At 40.5% G+C, this 19,592-nt stretch overlaps 1 protein-coding gene across 1 annotated transcript in view; it reads left to right on the top strand.

Annotated features, from left to right (window-relative positions):
- Positions 1-19,592, top strand: part of LOC111158675 (fibrillin 1) — a 229,692-nt gene that overhangs the window by 115,978 nt on the left and 94,122 nt on the right. The window contains exons 8-14 of the mRNA XM_022520875.1: positions 78-203; positions 5,611-5,769; positions 10,980-11,159; positions 11,822-11,962; positions 13,656-13,775; positions 16,651-16,776; positions 18,658-18,780. Of these exons, the coding sequence (XP_022376583.1) occupies positions 78-203; positions 5,611-5,769; positions 10,980-11,159; positions 11,822-11,962; positions 13,656-13,775; positions 16,651-16,776; positions 18,658-18,780 (975 nt within the window). The remainder of the gene's footprint in view (positions 1-77; positions 204-5,610; positions 5,770-10,979; positions 11,160-11,821; positions 11,963-13,655; positions 13,776-16,650; positions 16,777-18,657; positions 18,781-19,592) is intronic.

Genomic DNA, 19,592 nt, shown 5'->3' with positions numbered 1-19,592 from the left:
GTGTGATGTCTGAGCCTTGTGATGGTAACAGTCTTGTGCTGTGTTCTGTGGATGCTAAACTCTTCTTTATGTTCCAGATATCGATGAATGCAGCACCATTCCTGGAATCTGTGAAGGGGGCGAATGCACAAACACGGTCAGCAGTTACTTTTGCAAATGTCCTCCTGGTTTTTACCCGTCTCCCGATGGTACCAGATGCGTAGGTGGGTATACTTCTAAACAGCGTGTCTGATTCCCATCAATCGGTTCCTCAACAAACATCTTTGGAAACACGTTTGTTCAAGGGGGCTAATAATTTCTCACTTGATGTTAAATGCATATTTACATCTTTTTAAACAGTTGATCACTCTCTTTAAGAAAAGAGGCACCTTGTGGTCTTGTATTAGGACTTTACCTCCCAGAAAGAGGGAGGATCCAGGAGCCCATACAGATATCCTCAGCCTATAAATTAGCTTTGCAGTTATGTGAGGGTCAAACCTTCCAACATTTCCTGGGACCTGTTAATTTAGGTCTGAAATTTTGCAATAATCTCTTAATGGGTCTCCCTACTTCCTGGCTTCTCTACAATCCATCTTGTCAGATTTATCTTCCTAATATAATGCTTTGATTAAGTAACTCTCATGCTCAAAAACCTCTGGTAATTTTCCATTAGGATTAGGAAAGGAGGAGTTTTTTAGTCTGTGTTGCATGGATCTTTCAGGTATAGCAAAGGTCTCCGGAGCTACAGGGGAAAAGGGCCGTGCCTCCCACTCCCTGCCCCTCACATGCACAACAGTCCAGACAACTCTGCTTTTACCTGGTGGTGTGCTGGCTTCATCAATTAAATATCAATTAAATAAGGGACTTTGTTGTTTAACCAAAAAAAGGTTTGATAACTGCTGGATTTAGTGATTGCTAAGACTTCCTCCAAAGTCCAGTTCTCTAGAGTAAAGTTCAAGTTCTGGAGTGTGCAGGGCCTCCGCTCTCTGACCTCTCTCAGCCTTGCTGACTTAGCAGCGCAGTCCCTGCATCTCACAACTCAAACAGGTCATTTGTTTTGATTCCTTCCTGCCTTGAATCATATCTATGGTACCACTCAGGTTACTCTTCTTCCCAGCTCAAGCCCCCTTTGATGCTTCTACTTGGGTTCTCTGTCTTTGAAGATGTCCCAGATCAGCCTACCTGAGAGCAGTTTCTCCCTTGCCTGAGGATATGCTTCTTATAAATGGTCTCCTGGGGAAATGTTATGTCTGTATGTCCTTATCTCCCTAATTAAGTTGTAAGCGCTCCTTAAAGCCTAAGTAACTGCTATCCTCCTACATCACTGGTGGTTTCCGGCATGATTCCTTGCTTGTCATAGACACTCAGTAAGTATTTGTTGAATATCAAAATGAGCACTTCCTTATTGTTTGGGCAAAGCTAGGGAAGCCTATGGCACATGGCCTCGGAGAAAAATGAACACAATCTTTTGATGTTTTTTTCTGGCCCATATTTTCAAAGACACTCAGCTTCACATCTTCACCACAAGGCATGAATTTCAGAGCCAAACTGAGTTGCACTTGAAATTCTGAGTTCCTTTGTACTTAGTCACATATAATAAAAGCTGAGGGTGGTCTCTTAAGTTGACATTTGAATAAGTACAACCAGTGAGGGAAGCATATCTGCACTTTTCCTTAGAAACAACAGTGATGCCTGGATTGCCAGATTTTCCAGGATCTCTCCATCTATGCTGGCACCACAGGGAAAGAAATAGCCAGTGCAATTCAGGAAGCCCTTTTTTCTCCCCAGACTGTCCCAATTCACATTTGACATCCTGTAATCATGCGTAGCAGAGAGGTAGATCAGAAGTTCTTTGCTGGCCAAATAATAGGTAGTTTGGTTGTTCCTCCCCGCCCACCTTCCAAGAGAGCCCTGGATTAAAGTGATTAAAGCACCTTTACATATCAGATGGTTTACATTTTTATCAGTCTTTTACCATATATGTTCATGCTATTTACAAAGGAAGGGGGGGAACTAGGATTCAGGGGTGACCTCCTCGGTGTGAGGTGTTTTGGGGAAATTATCTGACTTCATGTTCACAACCGCACTGTAGATGGGAAGAAGCTAAGGTTTGCAGGGCTCAGATAAGTAATTTGGTTCAATTGTTTAAGCAGGTAAGATGTGAAGGAGCTGGAATCCCAGCTTGGGCCTGAGCCCACAGTTGCAAACCCTCTCATTGCTCCCTCCCAAATGGCCAATGGACACAGTAAATCCCTTCTTACTATATACCTATACCAATACACTTTCTTCTTCTTGGGAACTTTATTATACCCACAATTAAGACTTTGTTATAAAAAATACTCCAAGTGACATTTCTGCGTTCCCTAAGGCTGATGTCTCCTGCCATGGTAAAACCACAGAGACTCCCCAAATGATCCCTAGTGAAAAGAAAATACATGTAGTCTCCAACTTACAAACAAATCTAAGGTTCGTTGGTCAGTTGGCTGGTTGGAATTAGTTAATCTAACCAATAGAAAACCCCGCCTGCAACCAAGGGTCTGTCGTATCTTCCTTACACATCTCTTAAGCACGATGTTCCACTTGTTACCTTCGGTCACCACATACCAAGGCTCTCAGACCTCCATGTCCCCAGCATCCTCTTTGCTCTGTAAGCTCTTGAAGTATTTTTATTTTTTTGTTCTGTGATCATCCTCTGGCACTTTAATAATACCTTGTGTAGGATGGTCGTTTCATGTCAGGGTGTTCTATCTCATCGATTCCCAGGAATCCTGCTGACATCCTGTACCTAGTTTGGGCCTCACAGCTCCTAGCTCGTGGGTGGACACAACGAAGTTAGTGATTGGTTAGGAGAGGCCTACTGATAGGCTAGGATGACCTGCAAACATCAGTTTTATCCTTAATGTATACTTTTCGATATAATGTGGTTTCTGGGTTCTGAAAGGGAGGGGGTCCAAGTGATTCAGAAGGGGGGAAGGAAGAAAGCTTTCTACTCCTTTTCTGCCAGATGTCTCGGCCAGAGCAGATTCAAAATAGAAAAAGGTGTCTACGCTTCCTCCCACCTCCCTTCTGTCCTCCAAATCCTAACATTCTTCCCCCTCAGCTTCCACCTTAGGCTCTTTGCAAAGTGATCCAGCCCCACAATGGCTTCCTTCTCACTTCCCTGGGCACCACTGCCTGATGGCATGGGATATTTGTGGCTGGTGTGCCCAGGGGGTGATGGCTCCCAATGGCTCCCAGTTGTCACACATTTTCCCTTCCTTAGTAGCCTGTAGGTTTGCTTCCAAATTACAAGTTGTGTCAATGTGTGTATTTTTAACCAAAGTTCTCCTGCAAAAAGAGAAATTAGCAAAATGCTTACTGTAGGTGCAGGGGCCATTTGTACCTCAGAGTCTGCCTTCAGCCCAAATGTGGCTGGTGCGGTTTTTAGCCCCAACATTCACCATTTTGATCAAGAGTTTTCTCACTGCTGATTTAACATGTAAGTGAGCCAGCTGGGCAGTAAAATAGTATCATAGTTAGTGTGTGAAATAATAGACATTAGCCCATTAAGAGTTTGCAACTGGCAGCTGTAGGTCCCAGTTTTGCTCCAAAAGATAGCCCGCACTGAAAATTATATAGACAAATTTTGGTCAAGTGTTTATATTGAATTTTGAGTGCCAAATTCATCTGAAACTGGGATATAAGCCAATTTTGAACATTTCTTCCCATTCTTAACAGTCTTTGGTTTCCATGCCCCATTTTCTAATTGCTGAGAATATAAATAATTAGTGGCTTTAAAGCCATGAAAAGCAGAAGTAGGAAGTTCTGTTGCTCCTTCTTCTTCATAGGGAAGGTGCCACCTGTGGCTTCACGGAGCCTCTTCTGTCTGCACTCCTCTTTCCAGCCATTTACCCTGGACCAGGCTGGAAGGAAACTTGTTCTGTCTCTGCTGAGACTAATAGTCTAACTGGAGATGTAGGAACTGGGCCACAAAAAAATCTCTAGAAAGCACACTTATACCTGCCAGTGGTTTTAAGTGTTTTTCAGAAATAATCTTGTTTTCTTTAAAGGTGATCCATAATTTTATTTTATGGTTTGTCTGGATTTTTTGTAACCTTCTTCATGGGATATTAGTAATTTATATGTTTCTAAATTAGCCTTGCTTTTTATTTCATTTTATTTTTTTGATCTATTGCAACCTTCAAGACCTGAGAGGTCAGTGTTCTTAAGTACGATGTACATGAAAACAATCTTAGGTATGAACTTCTTTGATCAAACTTGAAGTTTAGGGGTGCCTGGGTGGCTCAGTGGGTTAAAGCCTCTGCCTTCGGCTCAGGTCCTGATCTCAGGGTTCTGGGATCAAGCCCCGCGTTAGGCTCTCTGCTCAGCGGGGAGCCTGCTTCCCCCTCTCTCTGCCTGCTGTTCTGCCTGCTTGTGATCTCTGTCAAATAAATAAATAAAATCTTAAAAAAAAAAAAAAACTTGAAGTTTAGTGTTTAGACTTACAGGAAACATAGGGACGAAGTTTTAACTGTAAAAAAAGAATTCTTTATTTTATAAAAGAATTTACCACTTAACATTTCTTCCAATGACAAGCACATTTAAAATATGACTTGCTTTTTTACTTTATTGTATATGGACTATGCAGGGATATGCTTTCCTTAAAGAGAGGTACATCATCAGCATGTCAGGGGTAATCAAGCTGTTCTGTACTTAGCTACCTGTGTCGCCTATTTCACTGTGGTTCCTCAAAGGCCCATGAAGCAGTTAGGTTTCTACTATGTCACAGGCTCTTTTTTGATAGCCTAGACTTGCACTTCAGTGTGTCAATGTTACATCAGTCAGACATGATGTAACCCAATAAAAAGTGGTATATAGAAATATGTCTTCCCCTGTTGCTTTCGCAGATACCTTTCTGCCAAAAAAACAAAACAAAAGAAAACAAAAAACCAACCTTCAAGAACCATTGTATCCTATAGGACTAAGAACTTGGAATCACGTACATTTGGAACTTGTAAATAATTTGTGCCTTATAAAATCTGTTAGGGCCCCAGGACGAAAGGAAATCTTGATTAACAAGCATTGGATCTGACTGCAAAGTGGCTCAATCCTTTAAAAAAAAAAAAAAAAAAAACAAAACCTCACACGTCTGACTTACAGTCTGAAAAGTAAGAAAGATCTTTTAGAAATGTAGACTATAGTGCAGACTTCATGTTGTTTTAAAATAGATTTATATCAATATTTGCCTAAAGTGGCTTGAATTAAGTAGTTGGAAACCAAGGACAACACAGTCTCCCTTCAGTATAGAGACGTGGCTTTATAACTAATTAACTGTCATTGCCAGTGATTCTCTGAGACTCTCTTTTCCTATGGCACATATGGTTGTAATCATTTGTTCCCACCTTGGGGATGGAATGTGGGACTTGGGCCAAGTGCACCAGCTCGCAGGGGCGAAAGGTGTGGTGAGACGAAGGGAGCTCTGACCGAGCATTGTTCCTGAGCTGCACACCCAGCTTCCCTTCTGGGGGCTGAGAGCGTCAGCGGGTCCCGCCAGAGCCCAAGTGTGAAGCACCGAGGTGCTGGGGCAGGAGGCTGTTGTTCCGAGTTCCAGCTCAGTGATGCCCATGTGGGTGTGTTTCTTTGTTCTCTCAGATGTTCGCCCCGGATACTGTTACACAGCTCTGGCAAATGGGCGCTGTTCGAACCAACTGCCGCAGTCCATAACGAAAATGCAGTGCTGCTGTGATGTTGGCCGATGCTGGTCTCCGGGGGTCACTGTCGCCCCTGAGATGTGTCCCATCAGAGCCACGGGTAAGAGCCCTTCCTGTCATCTGCAGAGTGTCCCAGTCCCAGTCCCCACAAGCCCAGTGGCGATGTGTGTGAGGCACATCTGGTGGAGATCCAGGTAAGTGAAAAAGATTCCGGAAAATAAAAGCGGCGACTCCAAGGAAAATTTCCCCAGACGATGACTTGGGAAACTACAGAGGTCCATACAAATAATACTGTTTTCTGGTACTGCTTCTTACTGAGCTTGCTTATCACCACAGAATAGCAACCTTCTCCGGAGGACTTGTCCTCTCTTCCTCTTATGTGTTTCTTTTGGCTCTCAAGGAGTTCTCCAAAGTCTGCTGAATCAAACTCACTTATCTCCAAGCCTTCCAGAGTTATGCCGGGTACATGTCTTCTCCTTCTTCCCTAACACTTGACACTTTCCTCTTCCTTGGTGCCAATTGTTGTTGACTTCTTTTTTTCTTTGTAATACCTCTTACATCCATCAGATTCCTTCCATCTACACATAAAGCTCATTTTCTCTTGTCTGGACCATGGGAGTGGCCTCGTAACTCGTCTCTATGAAATCCACAGCTGCCACATACGTTTCCCAAAGCATAATTCATCTGAAGTTCAGTTAAGAAAATTATGGCGAGGGAAAAGGTAGGGAAAGATGTCCAGAAAAATTTTCCCAGGATAAATTCAGGCGTTATCTAGTGGTCCAAGTCACGTCAATCCTTGAAAATAAAATTTTACTAGTTGGTGGACCAAATACCATCCTCATTTCTTTCTTTCTTTTTTTTTTTTTAAGATTTTATTTATTTATTTGACAGAGAGAGATCACAAGTAGGCAGAGCAGCAGGCAGGGGGAAGGGGGAAGCTGAGCAGAGTGCCTGATGTGGGGCTCGATCCCAAGACCCTGGGATCATGACCTGAGCCAAAGGCAGAGGCTCAACCCACTGAGCCACCCAGTCGCCCCCATTCTCATTTCTTTTTTCTTTTTTAAAGATTTTTATCTATTTATTTATTTGACAGAGAGAGATCACAAGTAGGCAGAGAGGCAGGCAGAGAGAGAGGAAGGGAAGCAGGCTCCCTGCTGAGCAGAGAGCCCAACGCGGGGCTCTATCCCAGGACCCCGGGATCATGACCTGAGCCAAAGGCAGAGGCTCTAACCCACTGAGCCACCCAGGCGCCCCCATTCTCATTTCTAATCCCAGTTCATCTTTTAATTCTTCTTCCTTATAGTGGCTTTGTTTTTCTAGTTAAATTAAATGATCAAGCTTTCCTCGAAGCCAGTGTGAGGATCTCTAAACTCAACTGTTCCTTTTTCCTAAAACGTCTCTTCAGTGCAGGTTCTTCCTCCCTACTTCCTAACCTCTGCCACCTTGCTTGTTGAATGACCTCTTGTTCGGTAAGGATCCTAACATGATTCCTGATACAACTAATTCCTGGATGTCCCGAGATAACCACTGCTGGAAGGATTGCCTTCTGTCTCAGGGCTCCAGATGTTTACTGTTGCTTGGCACAAATCCCACCCACTCTGCCGTGTGCCAGTGTGTTCATGTCTTACTCTATTACTGGTTGATAAATCTCATTAGGAGGTCTCGTTCATTCTTATAGTCCCATATTCCTTATGCTTTCTTAGCACTTCCACAGTAGTTAGCAAAATCTGGTCCATAGAAGGCATTCAGGTGGAGTGAACAATTTATTAAGTGACATCTTTCCCACCAGTTCTAAGTGAAAACTGGGGTTATACTCGTTCTTAATCTGATTCCTGAATAGGGGGTTTGGCTCAACAGAACTGTAGCAGAGCGAATCAAGGTGAGGTAGAATAAACACAGAGTTAATGGACTATGGCACAGTGTTATTCGCAGAATGTGTATTTCCCATTGTCCTGGGCTCTACACCTGCTCGCAGATGTTACTATAAAATTTCTGTTTATTGCTGAGAATTATGTGTGGATTAAAGAAGCAATAAAAATCTTTCAATACGTTTTAACATATAACAAGTCATATATTTTGTCTGATTTTCTTACTGCCTATGGCCTAAAAATATAACCCACCATCCTTAGTGCACTAGGGGGACCATTTAGTAGGTCACGGTTAAGAAGTACTTGACATCACACTAAGACGTGGGGCTTGCATACCAGGAGAATGGCTTTTGAAATATATAGTTAACTGAGGAATCCGCAACATTGATGCAGACTCCTTTCTGTGCTGAGGCCTTGCCTTGAATAGAGGACAGAAGGAAGGCAGGTTGAGGTTCCTGAAGATCTGCTTTGGAATGCTTGGAGGGGAAGGCCCTGTTTCCCTGTGTGGCTCTGCACGGAGCTGCTCCTTCCACTGAAATACCCACAATCTCCACAATTTCTCCACTAAAATACCTGCAATCTAAGATAGGCCCAGGGCAAGGCAGACTGACAGAGAGAAGCTAATTTGCAAGTGGGTGTGTTTGTTTGCTCATATGTTCTCGAAGCAGTGCTATAGAGCTCTAGGCTCTTACCTTATGGAGAGTGATTATATATATGTATATATGTATAATCTATGTAATATATAATTATAATATAGTATTATATATAATAAATACATATGTATGAAGGATTATTTAGGCTCTTACCTTATGAAGAGTGATTATATATAATATATATTATAGTATATATATTATAATATATATAATATAATAAATATATATGTATAGAGATGAAGGATTATTTTAGAGTAGTCAGCATTTCACCATGTAAAATATATCAGCATTATCTGTGGGTTAAATAGAAATAGGAAAGATGGACATCACTTGAACAAAACTAGCCCCAGTTTGCTGATCCTGAATGCAAAGGGGCTCATGGGAAAGTTATGAAGCCGAAGAGAGCAGAAAAGAGTATAGGACACACTCTGATACACTTTCCCAAGGAGGTTAAGATGAATTTAACAGCATGCTTGAAGTCATATACTCACCTAATTATCAGAAATCCTGATAAGCTATTCAACTTATTTTATACAAATCCCGAAAGACTAAAGAAAAAGAAAGGCTGAATTGGTGCTTGGAAGCAAAATGAGTCCCTTAGTATAATTGTTATCCAGTTAAATCCAGCCCATAGTTAATGAATTCCTCTTATGTACAATTTGCAGGGCTAGGCTCAGAGTGGGAATTAGTCATGAGTCAGATAGAATCGTTGACTTCAAAGACTATGCACAGTCTTGGTGGTAGAAATTTGGTGGAAAGCAAGTAGCCAGGAAATGATACATATGGGACATCCAGGTGATAATTCTATAAGAAGGATCACTGGGGTTTCATAAGAGGGATTGTAGCATCCTGATTTGGGGAAGCATAAATAATATGTAAATCTTTTCCAGATGCAGTCAAGTGCTACAGAGTTCTCTGAATACATAATGTTAACCCCAGTGGGAAATGCCAAATATGATTGGAGAAAGTTTAATAATGGACCAACAAGTAAAAACAAGGTACATGGTACCTAGGTATATTTAGCCACATGTAAATTGGCAGATTTTCCCCACGAGGTTGAATATAAATGTATTTCCATTTAAGACATATTACGGTGCCTTAGAATAAGTCAGACTTAGTGCACAAGCAAAGAGTAATATTAGCCTAATTTCTATTAATGGATAAAACTAGTATAGAAAGTATCTATGGGAAAATCCCTGTGTGGCAGTGATAACAAAATTACCGATATTCTGACAAGAAGGAGAAAAGGAAATTTTAAAAATCACATGATTAGTTTACATATAGAAGGAGCTATAACAAGATGTGGCCATCTGTAAGAAACATGAAAATGTATTATTGGGTAAGTAAATACATCCCTGGAAACCTGGATACTGTCTTAAAGCATCTTTTTGGAAGCTTAGGGAAAAAATGTGTCACAAATCTAAAGATGATTTATCCAAATAAAGACCCGACATGAAAAATGGGAATTAGCCTATATGTGCCGTCCGAGGGAAATCCTTGATTAACTCAGGTGTACAAGTTCAGGGAACTATTATGCCCCATTAACAACATACTCACCAGCCCTGGTATTCTTCTGCCCCACGGTGCTGCTTCTCCAACACTTGGTTGTCTTTTTACAAATAGGTATTCCTCAGGACTCTGTCTCTGTACACTCTTCTCTTCACTTTCCACACCTTCCCAGGTGAGCTCCTTCATCCCCTTGGCTTTACATGCCATCCACCTACTGATCATTCTGGGACTTCTATCCAGCCCCCGCTTCTCCGCTAGGCTTCAAACTCTCCACAGCTACTGTGGGACAAATCTGCTTGGATATCTGCTATCTCAAAATACATATGTTCAACATGGAACTTGGCTTCTGCCCACTAAACCTGCTCTCACTGCCATTTTCCCCATTTGGTAAATGTCACCAACATCTACCCAGTTGCTAAACCAGAAGACTATGTCATTCTTGATTTCCTGTTCCCTCTGTTCTGATATTTACTCCTTCATGAAGCACTACCCACTTATCTCTAAAGTATGTTTCAAATTCATCCACTCCTGCCCAGTTCCATTGCTGCCTCCCTTGTCAGCCAAAGCTTTCTTGCCCTTGGTGTTCTGTAACAGCCTTGCCTCCCTCCAGCATGTTCTCCATGTGTCAGCAAGACTGATCTTCCAAAAATGTTCAGTTGATTACATCCCACGTTAATCTGTGGAAGACTTCTAGTGGCTTAAAATAAAATCCAGGCTTTTGGGGTGCCTGGGTAGCTCAGTGGGTTAAAGCCTCTGCCTTCGGCTCAGGTCATGGTCCCAGGGTCCTGGGATCAAGCCTCGCATTGGGCTCTCTGCTCATCGGGGAGTCTGCTTCCTCTCTTTCTCTGCCTGTCTTCTGCCTGCTTGTGATCTCTCTCTCTCTGTCAAAAAAAAAAAAAAAAAAAAAAAAAAAAAAAAAATCCAGGCTTTTTAGAGCTCTGTGGGATCCAAAATTGGGACTGAGTTGAGAAAGTGGCATTTGATTCTTCTTTGAGGTAAATTATGACATAGGTAAAGACTTCCTAAATTTTGAGAGAGGTGTGTGATACACACTCTGGGGAGTTTGGTTTTGGTTTGGAGTACTGTTTTAGTATGGTTGCTACTATAACTGTTAGGATGGGAATGAAGTCCGTTGGCTTTTTCTCTTTTCTCCAACTGATCTTTGTAGTCTGATGATTGATTTTATTCAAAGTTTCTTTGAAATGTAAGGGTGACTTCCACAGGTGTATGACTTATGCTGCAACTCAGCTTTTGTATTCTGTTGTGTTGTGTTTTTCCAGAGGATTTCAACAAGCTGTGCTCCGTCCCTTTGGTAATTCCTGAGAGACCAGGATATCCTCCCCCACCCCTTGGTCCCATTCCTCCAGTTCACCCTGTTCCTCCTGGCTTTCCTCCTGGACCTCCAGTTCCAGTCCCTCGACCACCAGTGGAGTATCCATACCCATCTCGGGAACCACCAAGTAAGGATTGAAAAGTCATCTGGTTATTAATTTTTTTACATTTATCAGTTAACTTTTTTGTTGTTATTTACACTGCGTTAGTCATTAAATGAGTATATCAATTCTCAGATTAACTGCTTGGGTTGCATAGTATTGTTTTTTTTTAATTTTTTACTTTTTTATTAACACATAATGTATTATTAGTCCCGGGGTACAGGTCTGTGAATTGCCAGGTTTACACACTTCACAGCACTCACCATAGTGGGTTACATAGTATTGTATATAAGCTTCTCATATTCTCCTGATGAATGTCCTGTGGTTATTGACAACTGTCGGAGAGCTATGGGAGAGATTTAAATCTGATTCACAGGATGAAGTCATAGAGGAGGTATAAAATTATACATTGAGCTTTATATAATGCAAAGCAGTTTTGCAAGTAATTTCCAAGAACTCATTGCCTTTGTCATTTACCCAAACTGGAGGCTTAAGAGTAGAGCAGCAAAGAGGCAAGGAGAAGCAAGCTATGGTGATGGTGCAGGACCTGGCTACAGGTGATCTCTGGAAGTGGGCACAGACATAGACTTTACTCGCCCCAGATGACCTTTGTCCAAAGAGTTGGGCCAATCCTTTATGATTAAGCATCTTGCCCATGATTTTAATGAGATTTAATGTTATTCCTTCAGGGGTGCTGCCGGTCAATGTCACTGATTACTGCCAGTTGTTTCGCTATCTCTGTCAAAATGGACGCTGCATTCCAACTCCTGGGAGCTACCGGTGTGAATGCAACAAAGGATTCCAGCTGGACCTCCGAGGGGAGTGCATTGGTAGGTGGCTCCTATGGTTAGGTCAGCCTGAGCAGCCATGGCAATTCCCTCCTGTGACTAGGTGAGTTTTCTGTTGCAGCTGTAATAAATCAGCTCAAACCTAGTGGCTTAAAACAACACAAATCTATAGTTCTGTGGGTAAGAAACCCAACATAGGTCTAACTGGGCTAACATCAAGATGTCAGCAGGGCTGTGTTCCTTTTGTAGGCTCTCACAGAGAATCCATTTCTTTGCCTTTTCCAGCTTCTAGAGGCTGTCTGTATTCCTTGGCTAATGGTCCCCTTCTCCATCTTCAAAGCCAGCAGCATAGCATCTTCAAATCTATCTCTAATTCTTTGGTTCTCTCTTCCAATTCCCTCTTACACTTTGAAGGACCTTTGTGGTTAAATAGGATCCATCTGAATAACCCAAGAGACACTCCTCACCTCAAGGTCTGCTGATTAACAACCTTGATTCTCCTTTGCCACATGACATATTCAGAGGTCCTGGGGATTAGGACGTGACTATATTTGGAGACAGATACCATTCTACCAGCTGTAGTGACTTTGAACTTTCATCATAAATACATTCAGGTCATTGCTGGTTAACTTCAACGTATGTCATCTTATCAGAAGTCTGACCATTAAAATAAAACAGTAAAACTCTCCCCAAATTAAGAAATTTTGCACATTTTACTAATTTAAGTGGATAACTCACCAACTGTCTCTAGTTAATCATTAAAAACTGAGGAGAGAAACTTTGAGCTGTTGACAAGTCATTTAAGTTAACAAAAGGAGGAAATGTAACACAAGGCTAATTCATTTGTTAATTGGAAAAGAATACCCAGTTGCCATCTAACTTTTTAAAAATATATTCCTTCCTTAGTTCAATTCTGTAATCATGAACCAGGCAGAAATAAGGAGCTCTTAGTTTCTCACACTGTGTAGTTTCCTGGTGATACGAATCCCCTTCTAGCACACACTGAGTGAGAGAGTCATTCAGTCCAGAGAGGTCATCCGGAGTGGCTGGAAGGGGACATCTAGCTCACGGTGGGGGAGTGGACCTGCAGCAAGGAGCATGTGAGTCTGGCTAGGTGGGCTATCTTCCAAAAGCCTTAGTTTTCTCATCTTTACAAATAGGGGAATATAAACCAGTTTGCTGTTAAATATACTGATAGTTCTAGACAAGTATATGACCTACAGGAGCCTGTCTGGGGATGAGGATTGGGGAGCAGACTCTGTAGTAGGTGAGAATAGCTCTTGAAGTGACGACTGTTTCGTGTCTTGTTCTGATGTTCTTAGTGGAACACAGCTGCCAATGCTTAGATAAGGTTAGGCCTCCTTTTTATTGAAACAGAGAGCTCCAAGAGATACTCGAAATTCTACTTAGAAGCCACTTCTGAATTGTTGGTCTGTTCGAGTCCCTTAGGCCAGACTCAAGGCAGAGAAAATGTTTATCAGCTTGGAGTGTGGAGTTGCTACATGTTTGGTATTTTTCTCTGAAAAATAACACAGGAAAATAAGACACTTTAACCGCTCAACCCATTTTCAAGTGGCTGGGGACATGGTACGTTGTAGCAGAAAGACAAAAGATCCTTTCATTGCTCTATTTCTTATGAGGAAAGTGTTTTAACATGTAAAGGAGGCCAATAAAATGCTCTAAGTTATGAGTTATTGCTGTCTAACTTCTTACTAGAATATACTGTATTTTGCAGATGTTGATGAGTGTGAGAAAAACCCTTGTGCTGGTGGAGAGTGTATTAATAACCAGGGCTCGTACACCTGCCAGTGCCGCCCCGGCTACCAGAGCACGCTCACCCGGACAGAATGCCGAGGTATGGTCCTAGCTCGGGAGATGCCAAGCAAGGGGACATACATGCTGAGGAAGAAGTTTGCTTTGAAGGAATTTTTAGAGTTCGAATAACCTTTGCCAGGAGAGGCTGATAGGCCTTTGTTGCTTTTTGCACTTAATTTCAGATATTGTCACTCCGAAGAACAGCATCATAAAATCCAGCAGACATGCAAATCATTTTAAAAGACGCTCCTGTTCTTATGGGAATATCTTATTTTTACTACTTTTTGCCTCATCACTCTTGCTCTTAATTTTTAATCTGAGAGCTAGGGAATGGGGGTTATCCCTTGTTGACACAGAAACTGAGGAAATTTTCAGGTGACATTGCATTGAGTTGATTTCTTAATGGAAAGGTCTGTAGGGAAAGAAGGAGTCATGGTGGTCACAGCAACATCACCTGGGAGCTGATGGGAAATGCAGAATCTCAGATCCAACCCTAGACTCACTAAATCACACTCAGTATTTGAGCAAGATCACCCCCCAGGAATACATAAGCATACTGAAGTTTGAGACACATCACTCTAAAAGTTTGCTCACAAAATTTTCTCTTTGGGTTTAGTAATTTATTACACCATCCTATACGCTTTTTTATCAGATGACTGATATCCTAAGTTTCTGGGACAGAAATAAGTAAGATGTACTTTCAACCCTCGGGGAGCTAAAATACCTATATCTCCATAAGTTTGGCACATGAGGTATTTCCCTGATTCAGTAAAGCCAGATAAAAGCAAGAGAATTTTGTGTTAAAATTAAATACAAGGAAAGGTCAAAAGGTTTGTATCACTTAAAAAAAAAATTCCAGCTATTGACAGGAGTTAACTTTGTTTGCCCCCCCCCTTTTTTTTTTTAGTGGAAGTTCTTCATGTGAGTTGAAGACATACAGTTTTTACTTTTTCAGTGACTGGTTGCAGAGGCTTTGAATGTGGTTCTGGCTTAGAGATTTTTTTGCCATTGGTATATTTTAGTATATTACCTATAAATGGCAGTGTTGAGCAGTATATCAACTTGCTAATATTTCTATTAATGGCCTACTTACTGAATATAAATATAGTTTGAATGTTTCCTTGAGTTTAGAACATTGTTAATATTGTAACTATTGTTTACGATATTTAGCATGCATGGTGTATTAGGCATTTTGAAGTAGTAGGGAATAAATGGACACCAATGTCTAGAATTCTGCACTATTAAATAAGCAAATAGAAAAGATTATTGAATACTCAGCAGGGGTGAGGGCCAGCTGGTATCGATGAGTGGTGGTATTATCACTCGGAGACTTAATTTATTGGAGACCGAGGATTACCTAAAAGCCTCAAATATGATCGTCTTCAAGAGCTAGTGCTAAGCTTATCTCCAACATAAGGAGTTGATGACATATTCATATTTTGGGGAAGATGAAAGTGGCCACAAAACAGAAAGACTTTGTACTTAGCTGAGGAAAAGTACATGACAGGCTGAAGAGAGTGGGACAGAAGATGCAGAGAGAAACACAGTAGAGAACTTTGAATGGCAGGCTTCCAGTTGATCCTGTGAGGCCGCGCGGGCAGACTGATGGGGCTCTGAAATTAGTGAGGAGAGAAAATGCTCCATTCTTTATATTGTTTATTTTATGCTTGGGCCTCAAAAGGTTATAGAATCCTAAAGAAAAAAATTCTGCTCAAGAGTATGTGGCTTTTACTATTTTTTGGAGTGTGGAGCAAGTCAGATTTTTGCAAGGATTAAGAAATAAATGAGAGAGAAAAAGAGCGTAGGTTGTTGGCACAAAGATCAGACAGAAGAAAAGCCCAGACTGCCTCAGCTAGTCCAATGACTCGTGTGGAAACCACTGCTGGATCTGCCCAGAAAGAAAGTGCGTCTGAGGGTCAACCACAAGACACCGTGCAGACGCAGGGTAGACAGAGTAACCAATGTGCCATGAATGCACATTCTTGTCGTCCAGAGGATGTTTTGGGTGCTTGTACTCAGGCCCATGTGGCCTCAGCTCTGCATAGATAGCTCTGCCCCCAGGCACAGCTACGTGGTTCCCTGGTCTCTGTCTTCTGGGGAATAGGTTCTGGCAAAGATTCTATGCTATGTAGATGAGGCAGCGTGTACTCATCCTCTTTGGTGTTCATCCAGGTATCTAGCTGAACAGATAATCCAGGGTACCATGTGGTCCAGTTTGAGTTAATCATTGATATTTAAATGAGGGATCAGATACCAGTTATTTGAGTGATTGTCCTTTTTTAACACTTTCATAACAAGCTCTGTTGTTTACTTTGGCATAATATTAAACACAACAGAAAGAAGGAGAAATGCCCCCATATTTTATTTGGTAGATAGACTACTTATGAAGTTATAAAAGAAACTAAGGCTATATAAACAATAAAACTGTACTTGGACTAGAACTGCCATAAGGAAGGTAAACATTTCATGGGATTGCTGGTTTTCAGATGGAATTAAAATTTTTTAATAGGATTTTTGTTTTATTGTTCTGATGTAGCTATGAGATCTGCCTTTTCAAGCATGTGTTGAAAGATGCCAGCCAAAGTTTAGTATAAATAATGGTATATACTGGCTCATTAAATCAGCTAGGAAAATGAAGAGGAATCTGTTTTGTGTATACAATTGAGATTTAGGGGGTCTTATTAGAAATTAGAGTTAGATCAAGTTCTCTTATATTGGCATTCTTTTTATATCTTGCAAACTCTTGTTAGTCATCTAAAATCTCACATTATTGGGTATCACGTTTATGTTGAAGAATATTTAGTAATTAAACCCTGAGACTACCGTCATGGGTTTGGAGATGGAGGGAGGGAGGAATAAAATAATTGTAAACCCACCAAGTAAAGCTATTTCTTCTGTTTTAACTTTAATTGTAGACATCGACGAATGTTTACAGAATGGCCGTATCTGCAATAATGGACGTTGCATCAACACAGATGGCAGTTTCCACTGTGTGTGTAACGCGGGCTTTCACGTGACACGAGACGGGAAGAACTGTGAAGGTAAATGAGAGCAAGATGGCAATCAGGGCAGGAGGATAATATTCATCTCCGTCTTCCATCATGGTTTCAATACCAGAAGTTTTTAACAAGGGAAGCCTGGGTGGCTTGTTTAGTTGAGTCTCTGCCTTTGGCTCAGGTCGGGATCCCAGGATCCTGGGATCGAGTCCCATATCGGGCTCCTTGCTTATCAGGGAGTCTGCTTCTCCATCTGCCTGCCACTCCCCCTGTTTGTGCTCTCTCTCTCTCTCTCTCTCTGACAAATAAATAAATAAAATCTTTAAAAAAAGAAGTCTTTCTTAAAACCAAGTCAAACATCCAGTGAAAGGTCAAAGTAACAAATATATTTCACATATTGTTACAGGGGAGACAAGCATACTTTGCAACAATTTTCATAACTTTAATTATATTTCTGTGAGTCAAATCACATTTCAGATATATGAGGAGAGCTTGTCCTTTAAAGATCTCGGGTGATGATGAAACTTCTATAAACATAGATCACTACTTCCTAATTTTATACCATTAGAATTTGTATGTGTGTTTTTTTTTTTTAAATGGGACACACCTAATCTCCTGTATTTCTTTCTCAAATTTTTAACTGAACTATAGGTGACATGTGCCATATGTTTTTTTTTTACATTTATAGTCCTCTGTTTAAAGGGTCTGTCTAGTAAGAAAACACTGCTGAGTACCTGACCATGTAAAATTTGTTTGAGACATTGACAATTGAGAAGCAGCCGTCTTGCCTCTTGAATTAATCACCTCATTTTGAATTGGGCTGTTTCAAACATTTTGTCTTTTTCTCTGGCCATTTTTTCCTAAATTGAAAATATGACCATTATTGATGAGTTTCCACTTCTTAGACCTTTAGCAAAAAATGAAGAATGCTTCTTATCGTCTTTCCCAACGTCTTTGGGAAAGATCCCAAGAATCTATTCATACGTTAAAAGAATTTCAAAATTGTTCTTAGAAACATTTTTGGCAGAATATTATCAGTGATTCAATTCAAAGACTTAATGCCAGAATTCTCGGTTGGGATAGAATACTGTTTAAAAAAAGAAAAAAAAATCATAAATTACATTGGTCTGACTAAAGCCTGTAAGTGAAAACACACCATGTCTAGAAGAACAAATACCTCCAAGAGAGCTCTAGTATCAAATAAAATAACGTATTGATGAATTTAAAGAAATAACCCTATGATCAGGGAATCCTAAACGTTAGCTAACAGGGCTATACTCCATAGCCAAGTCTTGCATTTTAAAAATACAGTTTTTCCTACCCCTATTTAAAATGCTTCAAACTGCAAACTGTCTTCTGGTTTCTACTTTATAAAGAATCAGGACATAGCCTAAGTACATTTTAAGTTCCATCTTTCTTAGTTTTGATTTTTGATTTTATTTTGCAGTGCATTGGAAGTAATATCGGTGAAGCAAATAAAACTATCAGGCTGTTAACACACTTGTCACTTTGTACACTGCTGTTTTTAAAAACTAGCCCTCGTAGCTTCCACTGAGACAAATTTCATATACACAAACATGTGCACACATGCAAAATGTGTATATACGATTATCTATGAATTTCATATCTTTACACACACACATGTGTACATATGTATACACGCAGCATATATACAGTATGTCATAAAATAAATTTAGCCATAGTTTGCATGTACATGTCAAAAATGGAGAACTTAAGAATACATATTTTATATGGCCCTTCTTCTTCTTAAATACTATAATTTGGAAGACAATTAGCCTTAGACTATAATAAAAAAAAAAAAAACAGAAGAAATGTGAAGAAAAAGAATTATATTCATTCAGGTTGGATTCCCCTGTGAGCTTACTCTTCTGGTCATAAGAGAACATATCTTTTTGTATTTTTCAGATATGGATGAATGCAGCATAAGGAACATGTGCCTTAATGGAATGTGTATCAATGAAGATGGCAGTTTTAAATGTATTTGCAAACCTGGATTTCAGCTGGCATCAGATGGGCGCTACTGCAAAGGTTTGTGCTGTAAAACTCAAAGCCATATTCTTCCCCTGCTTTTTTTCCATTCTATATTTCTTAGAGATACCACTTTTCCCTATTGATTCTCTGCATTTAAAGTCCTCCTAGTTTGGTTTAGGAAACCCGACTGGACCTTCTTCTTACGTCCAGCAATCCAGAGAGCTGTGGCTTATGCTCAAGAGGCTGTTCTGACTTCAGAAAGGGTGTTTGGCCTCTTCTAAAGGCACTTGAAAGACTATGTAGCAAATGAATGAGAAGCTAAATTAACAGTTGATCCACCAACAAATGTGAGCATCTTTTTAAAGAAGCTGAATGCTTCCTCTTCCTTATATTTGGGGAATAATGGTAGTTAGGTCTTTTGATGGCTGTTGTTTGCTACCTCTTACATCTCCACCTGGACAAAATATTCTAGATGCTTATTGCAGTGATCTCTTCCCCATAATTTCCTCCGGATATCTTAAAGAGAGAGGAAGTTTTTCATAGACAATTTATTTAGGTATTATCGAGTCACATAAGCATGAAGGGAAATAGAATGAAGCAGAAGAAATTAACTAAGAGCCATTGTTTAGCTTGGTAGCTTTTGAAATAACTGTACTGCTCCGGGTATTGAAACAAATATGAAGATATTTATTTGTGCTGTTGAAAATTGGAGTTCCAAGAAGAGTTACTGAGTTAAATTTATGCTTGTGTCTCTTGCCTTATGTAGTCAGGGATGAGAGATTATTGCCCTCAGGTCCAAGACTTAAGTTGAAACCATACTTCTCAAGGAACCTTGTTTCTAAAACAGGTCCAGGAAATCTGCTAAAATA

Source organism: Enhydra lutris, unplaced genomic scaffold (assembly GCF_002288905.1).
Source record: "Enhydra lutris kenyoni isolate GAN:26980312 unplaced genomic scaffold, ASM228890v2 scaffoldscaffold4, whole genome shotgun sequence".
NCBI classification, from domain to species: domain Eukaryota; kingdom Metazoa; phylum Chordata; class Mammalia; order Carnivora; family Mustelidae; genus Enhydra; species Enhydra lutris.
Note: the sequence above shows the minus strand (reverse complement) of the source record. Positions and strands in the feature narration are given on the sequence as shown.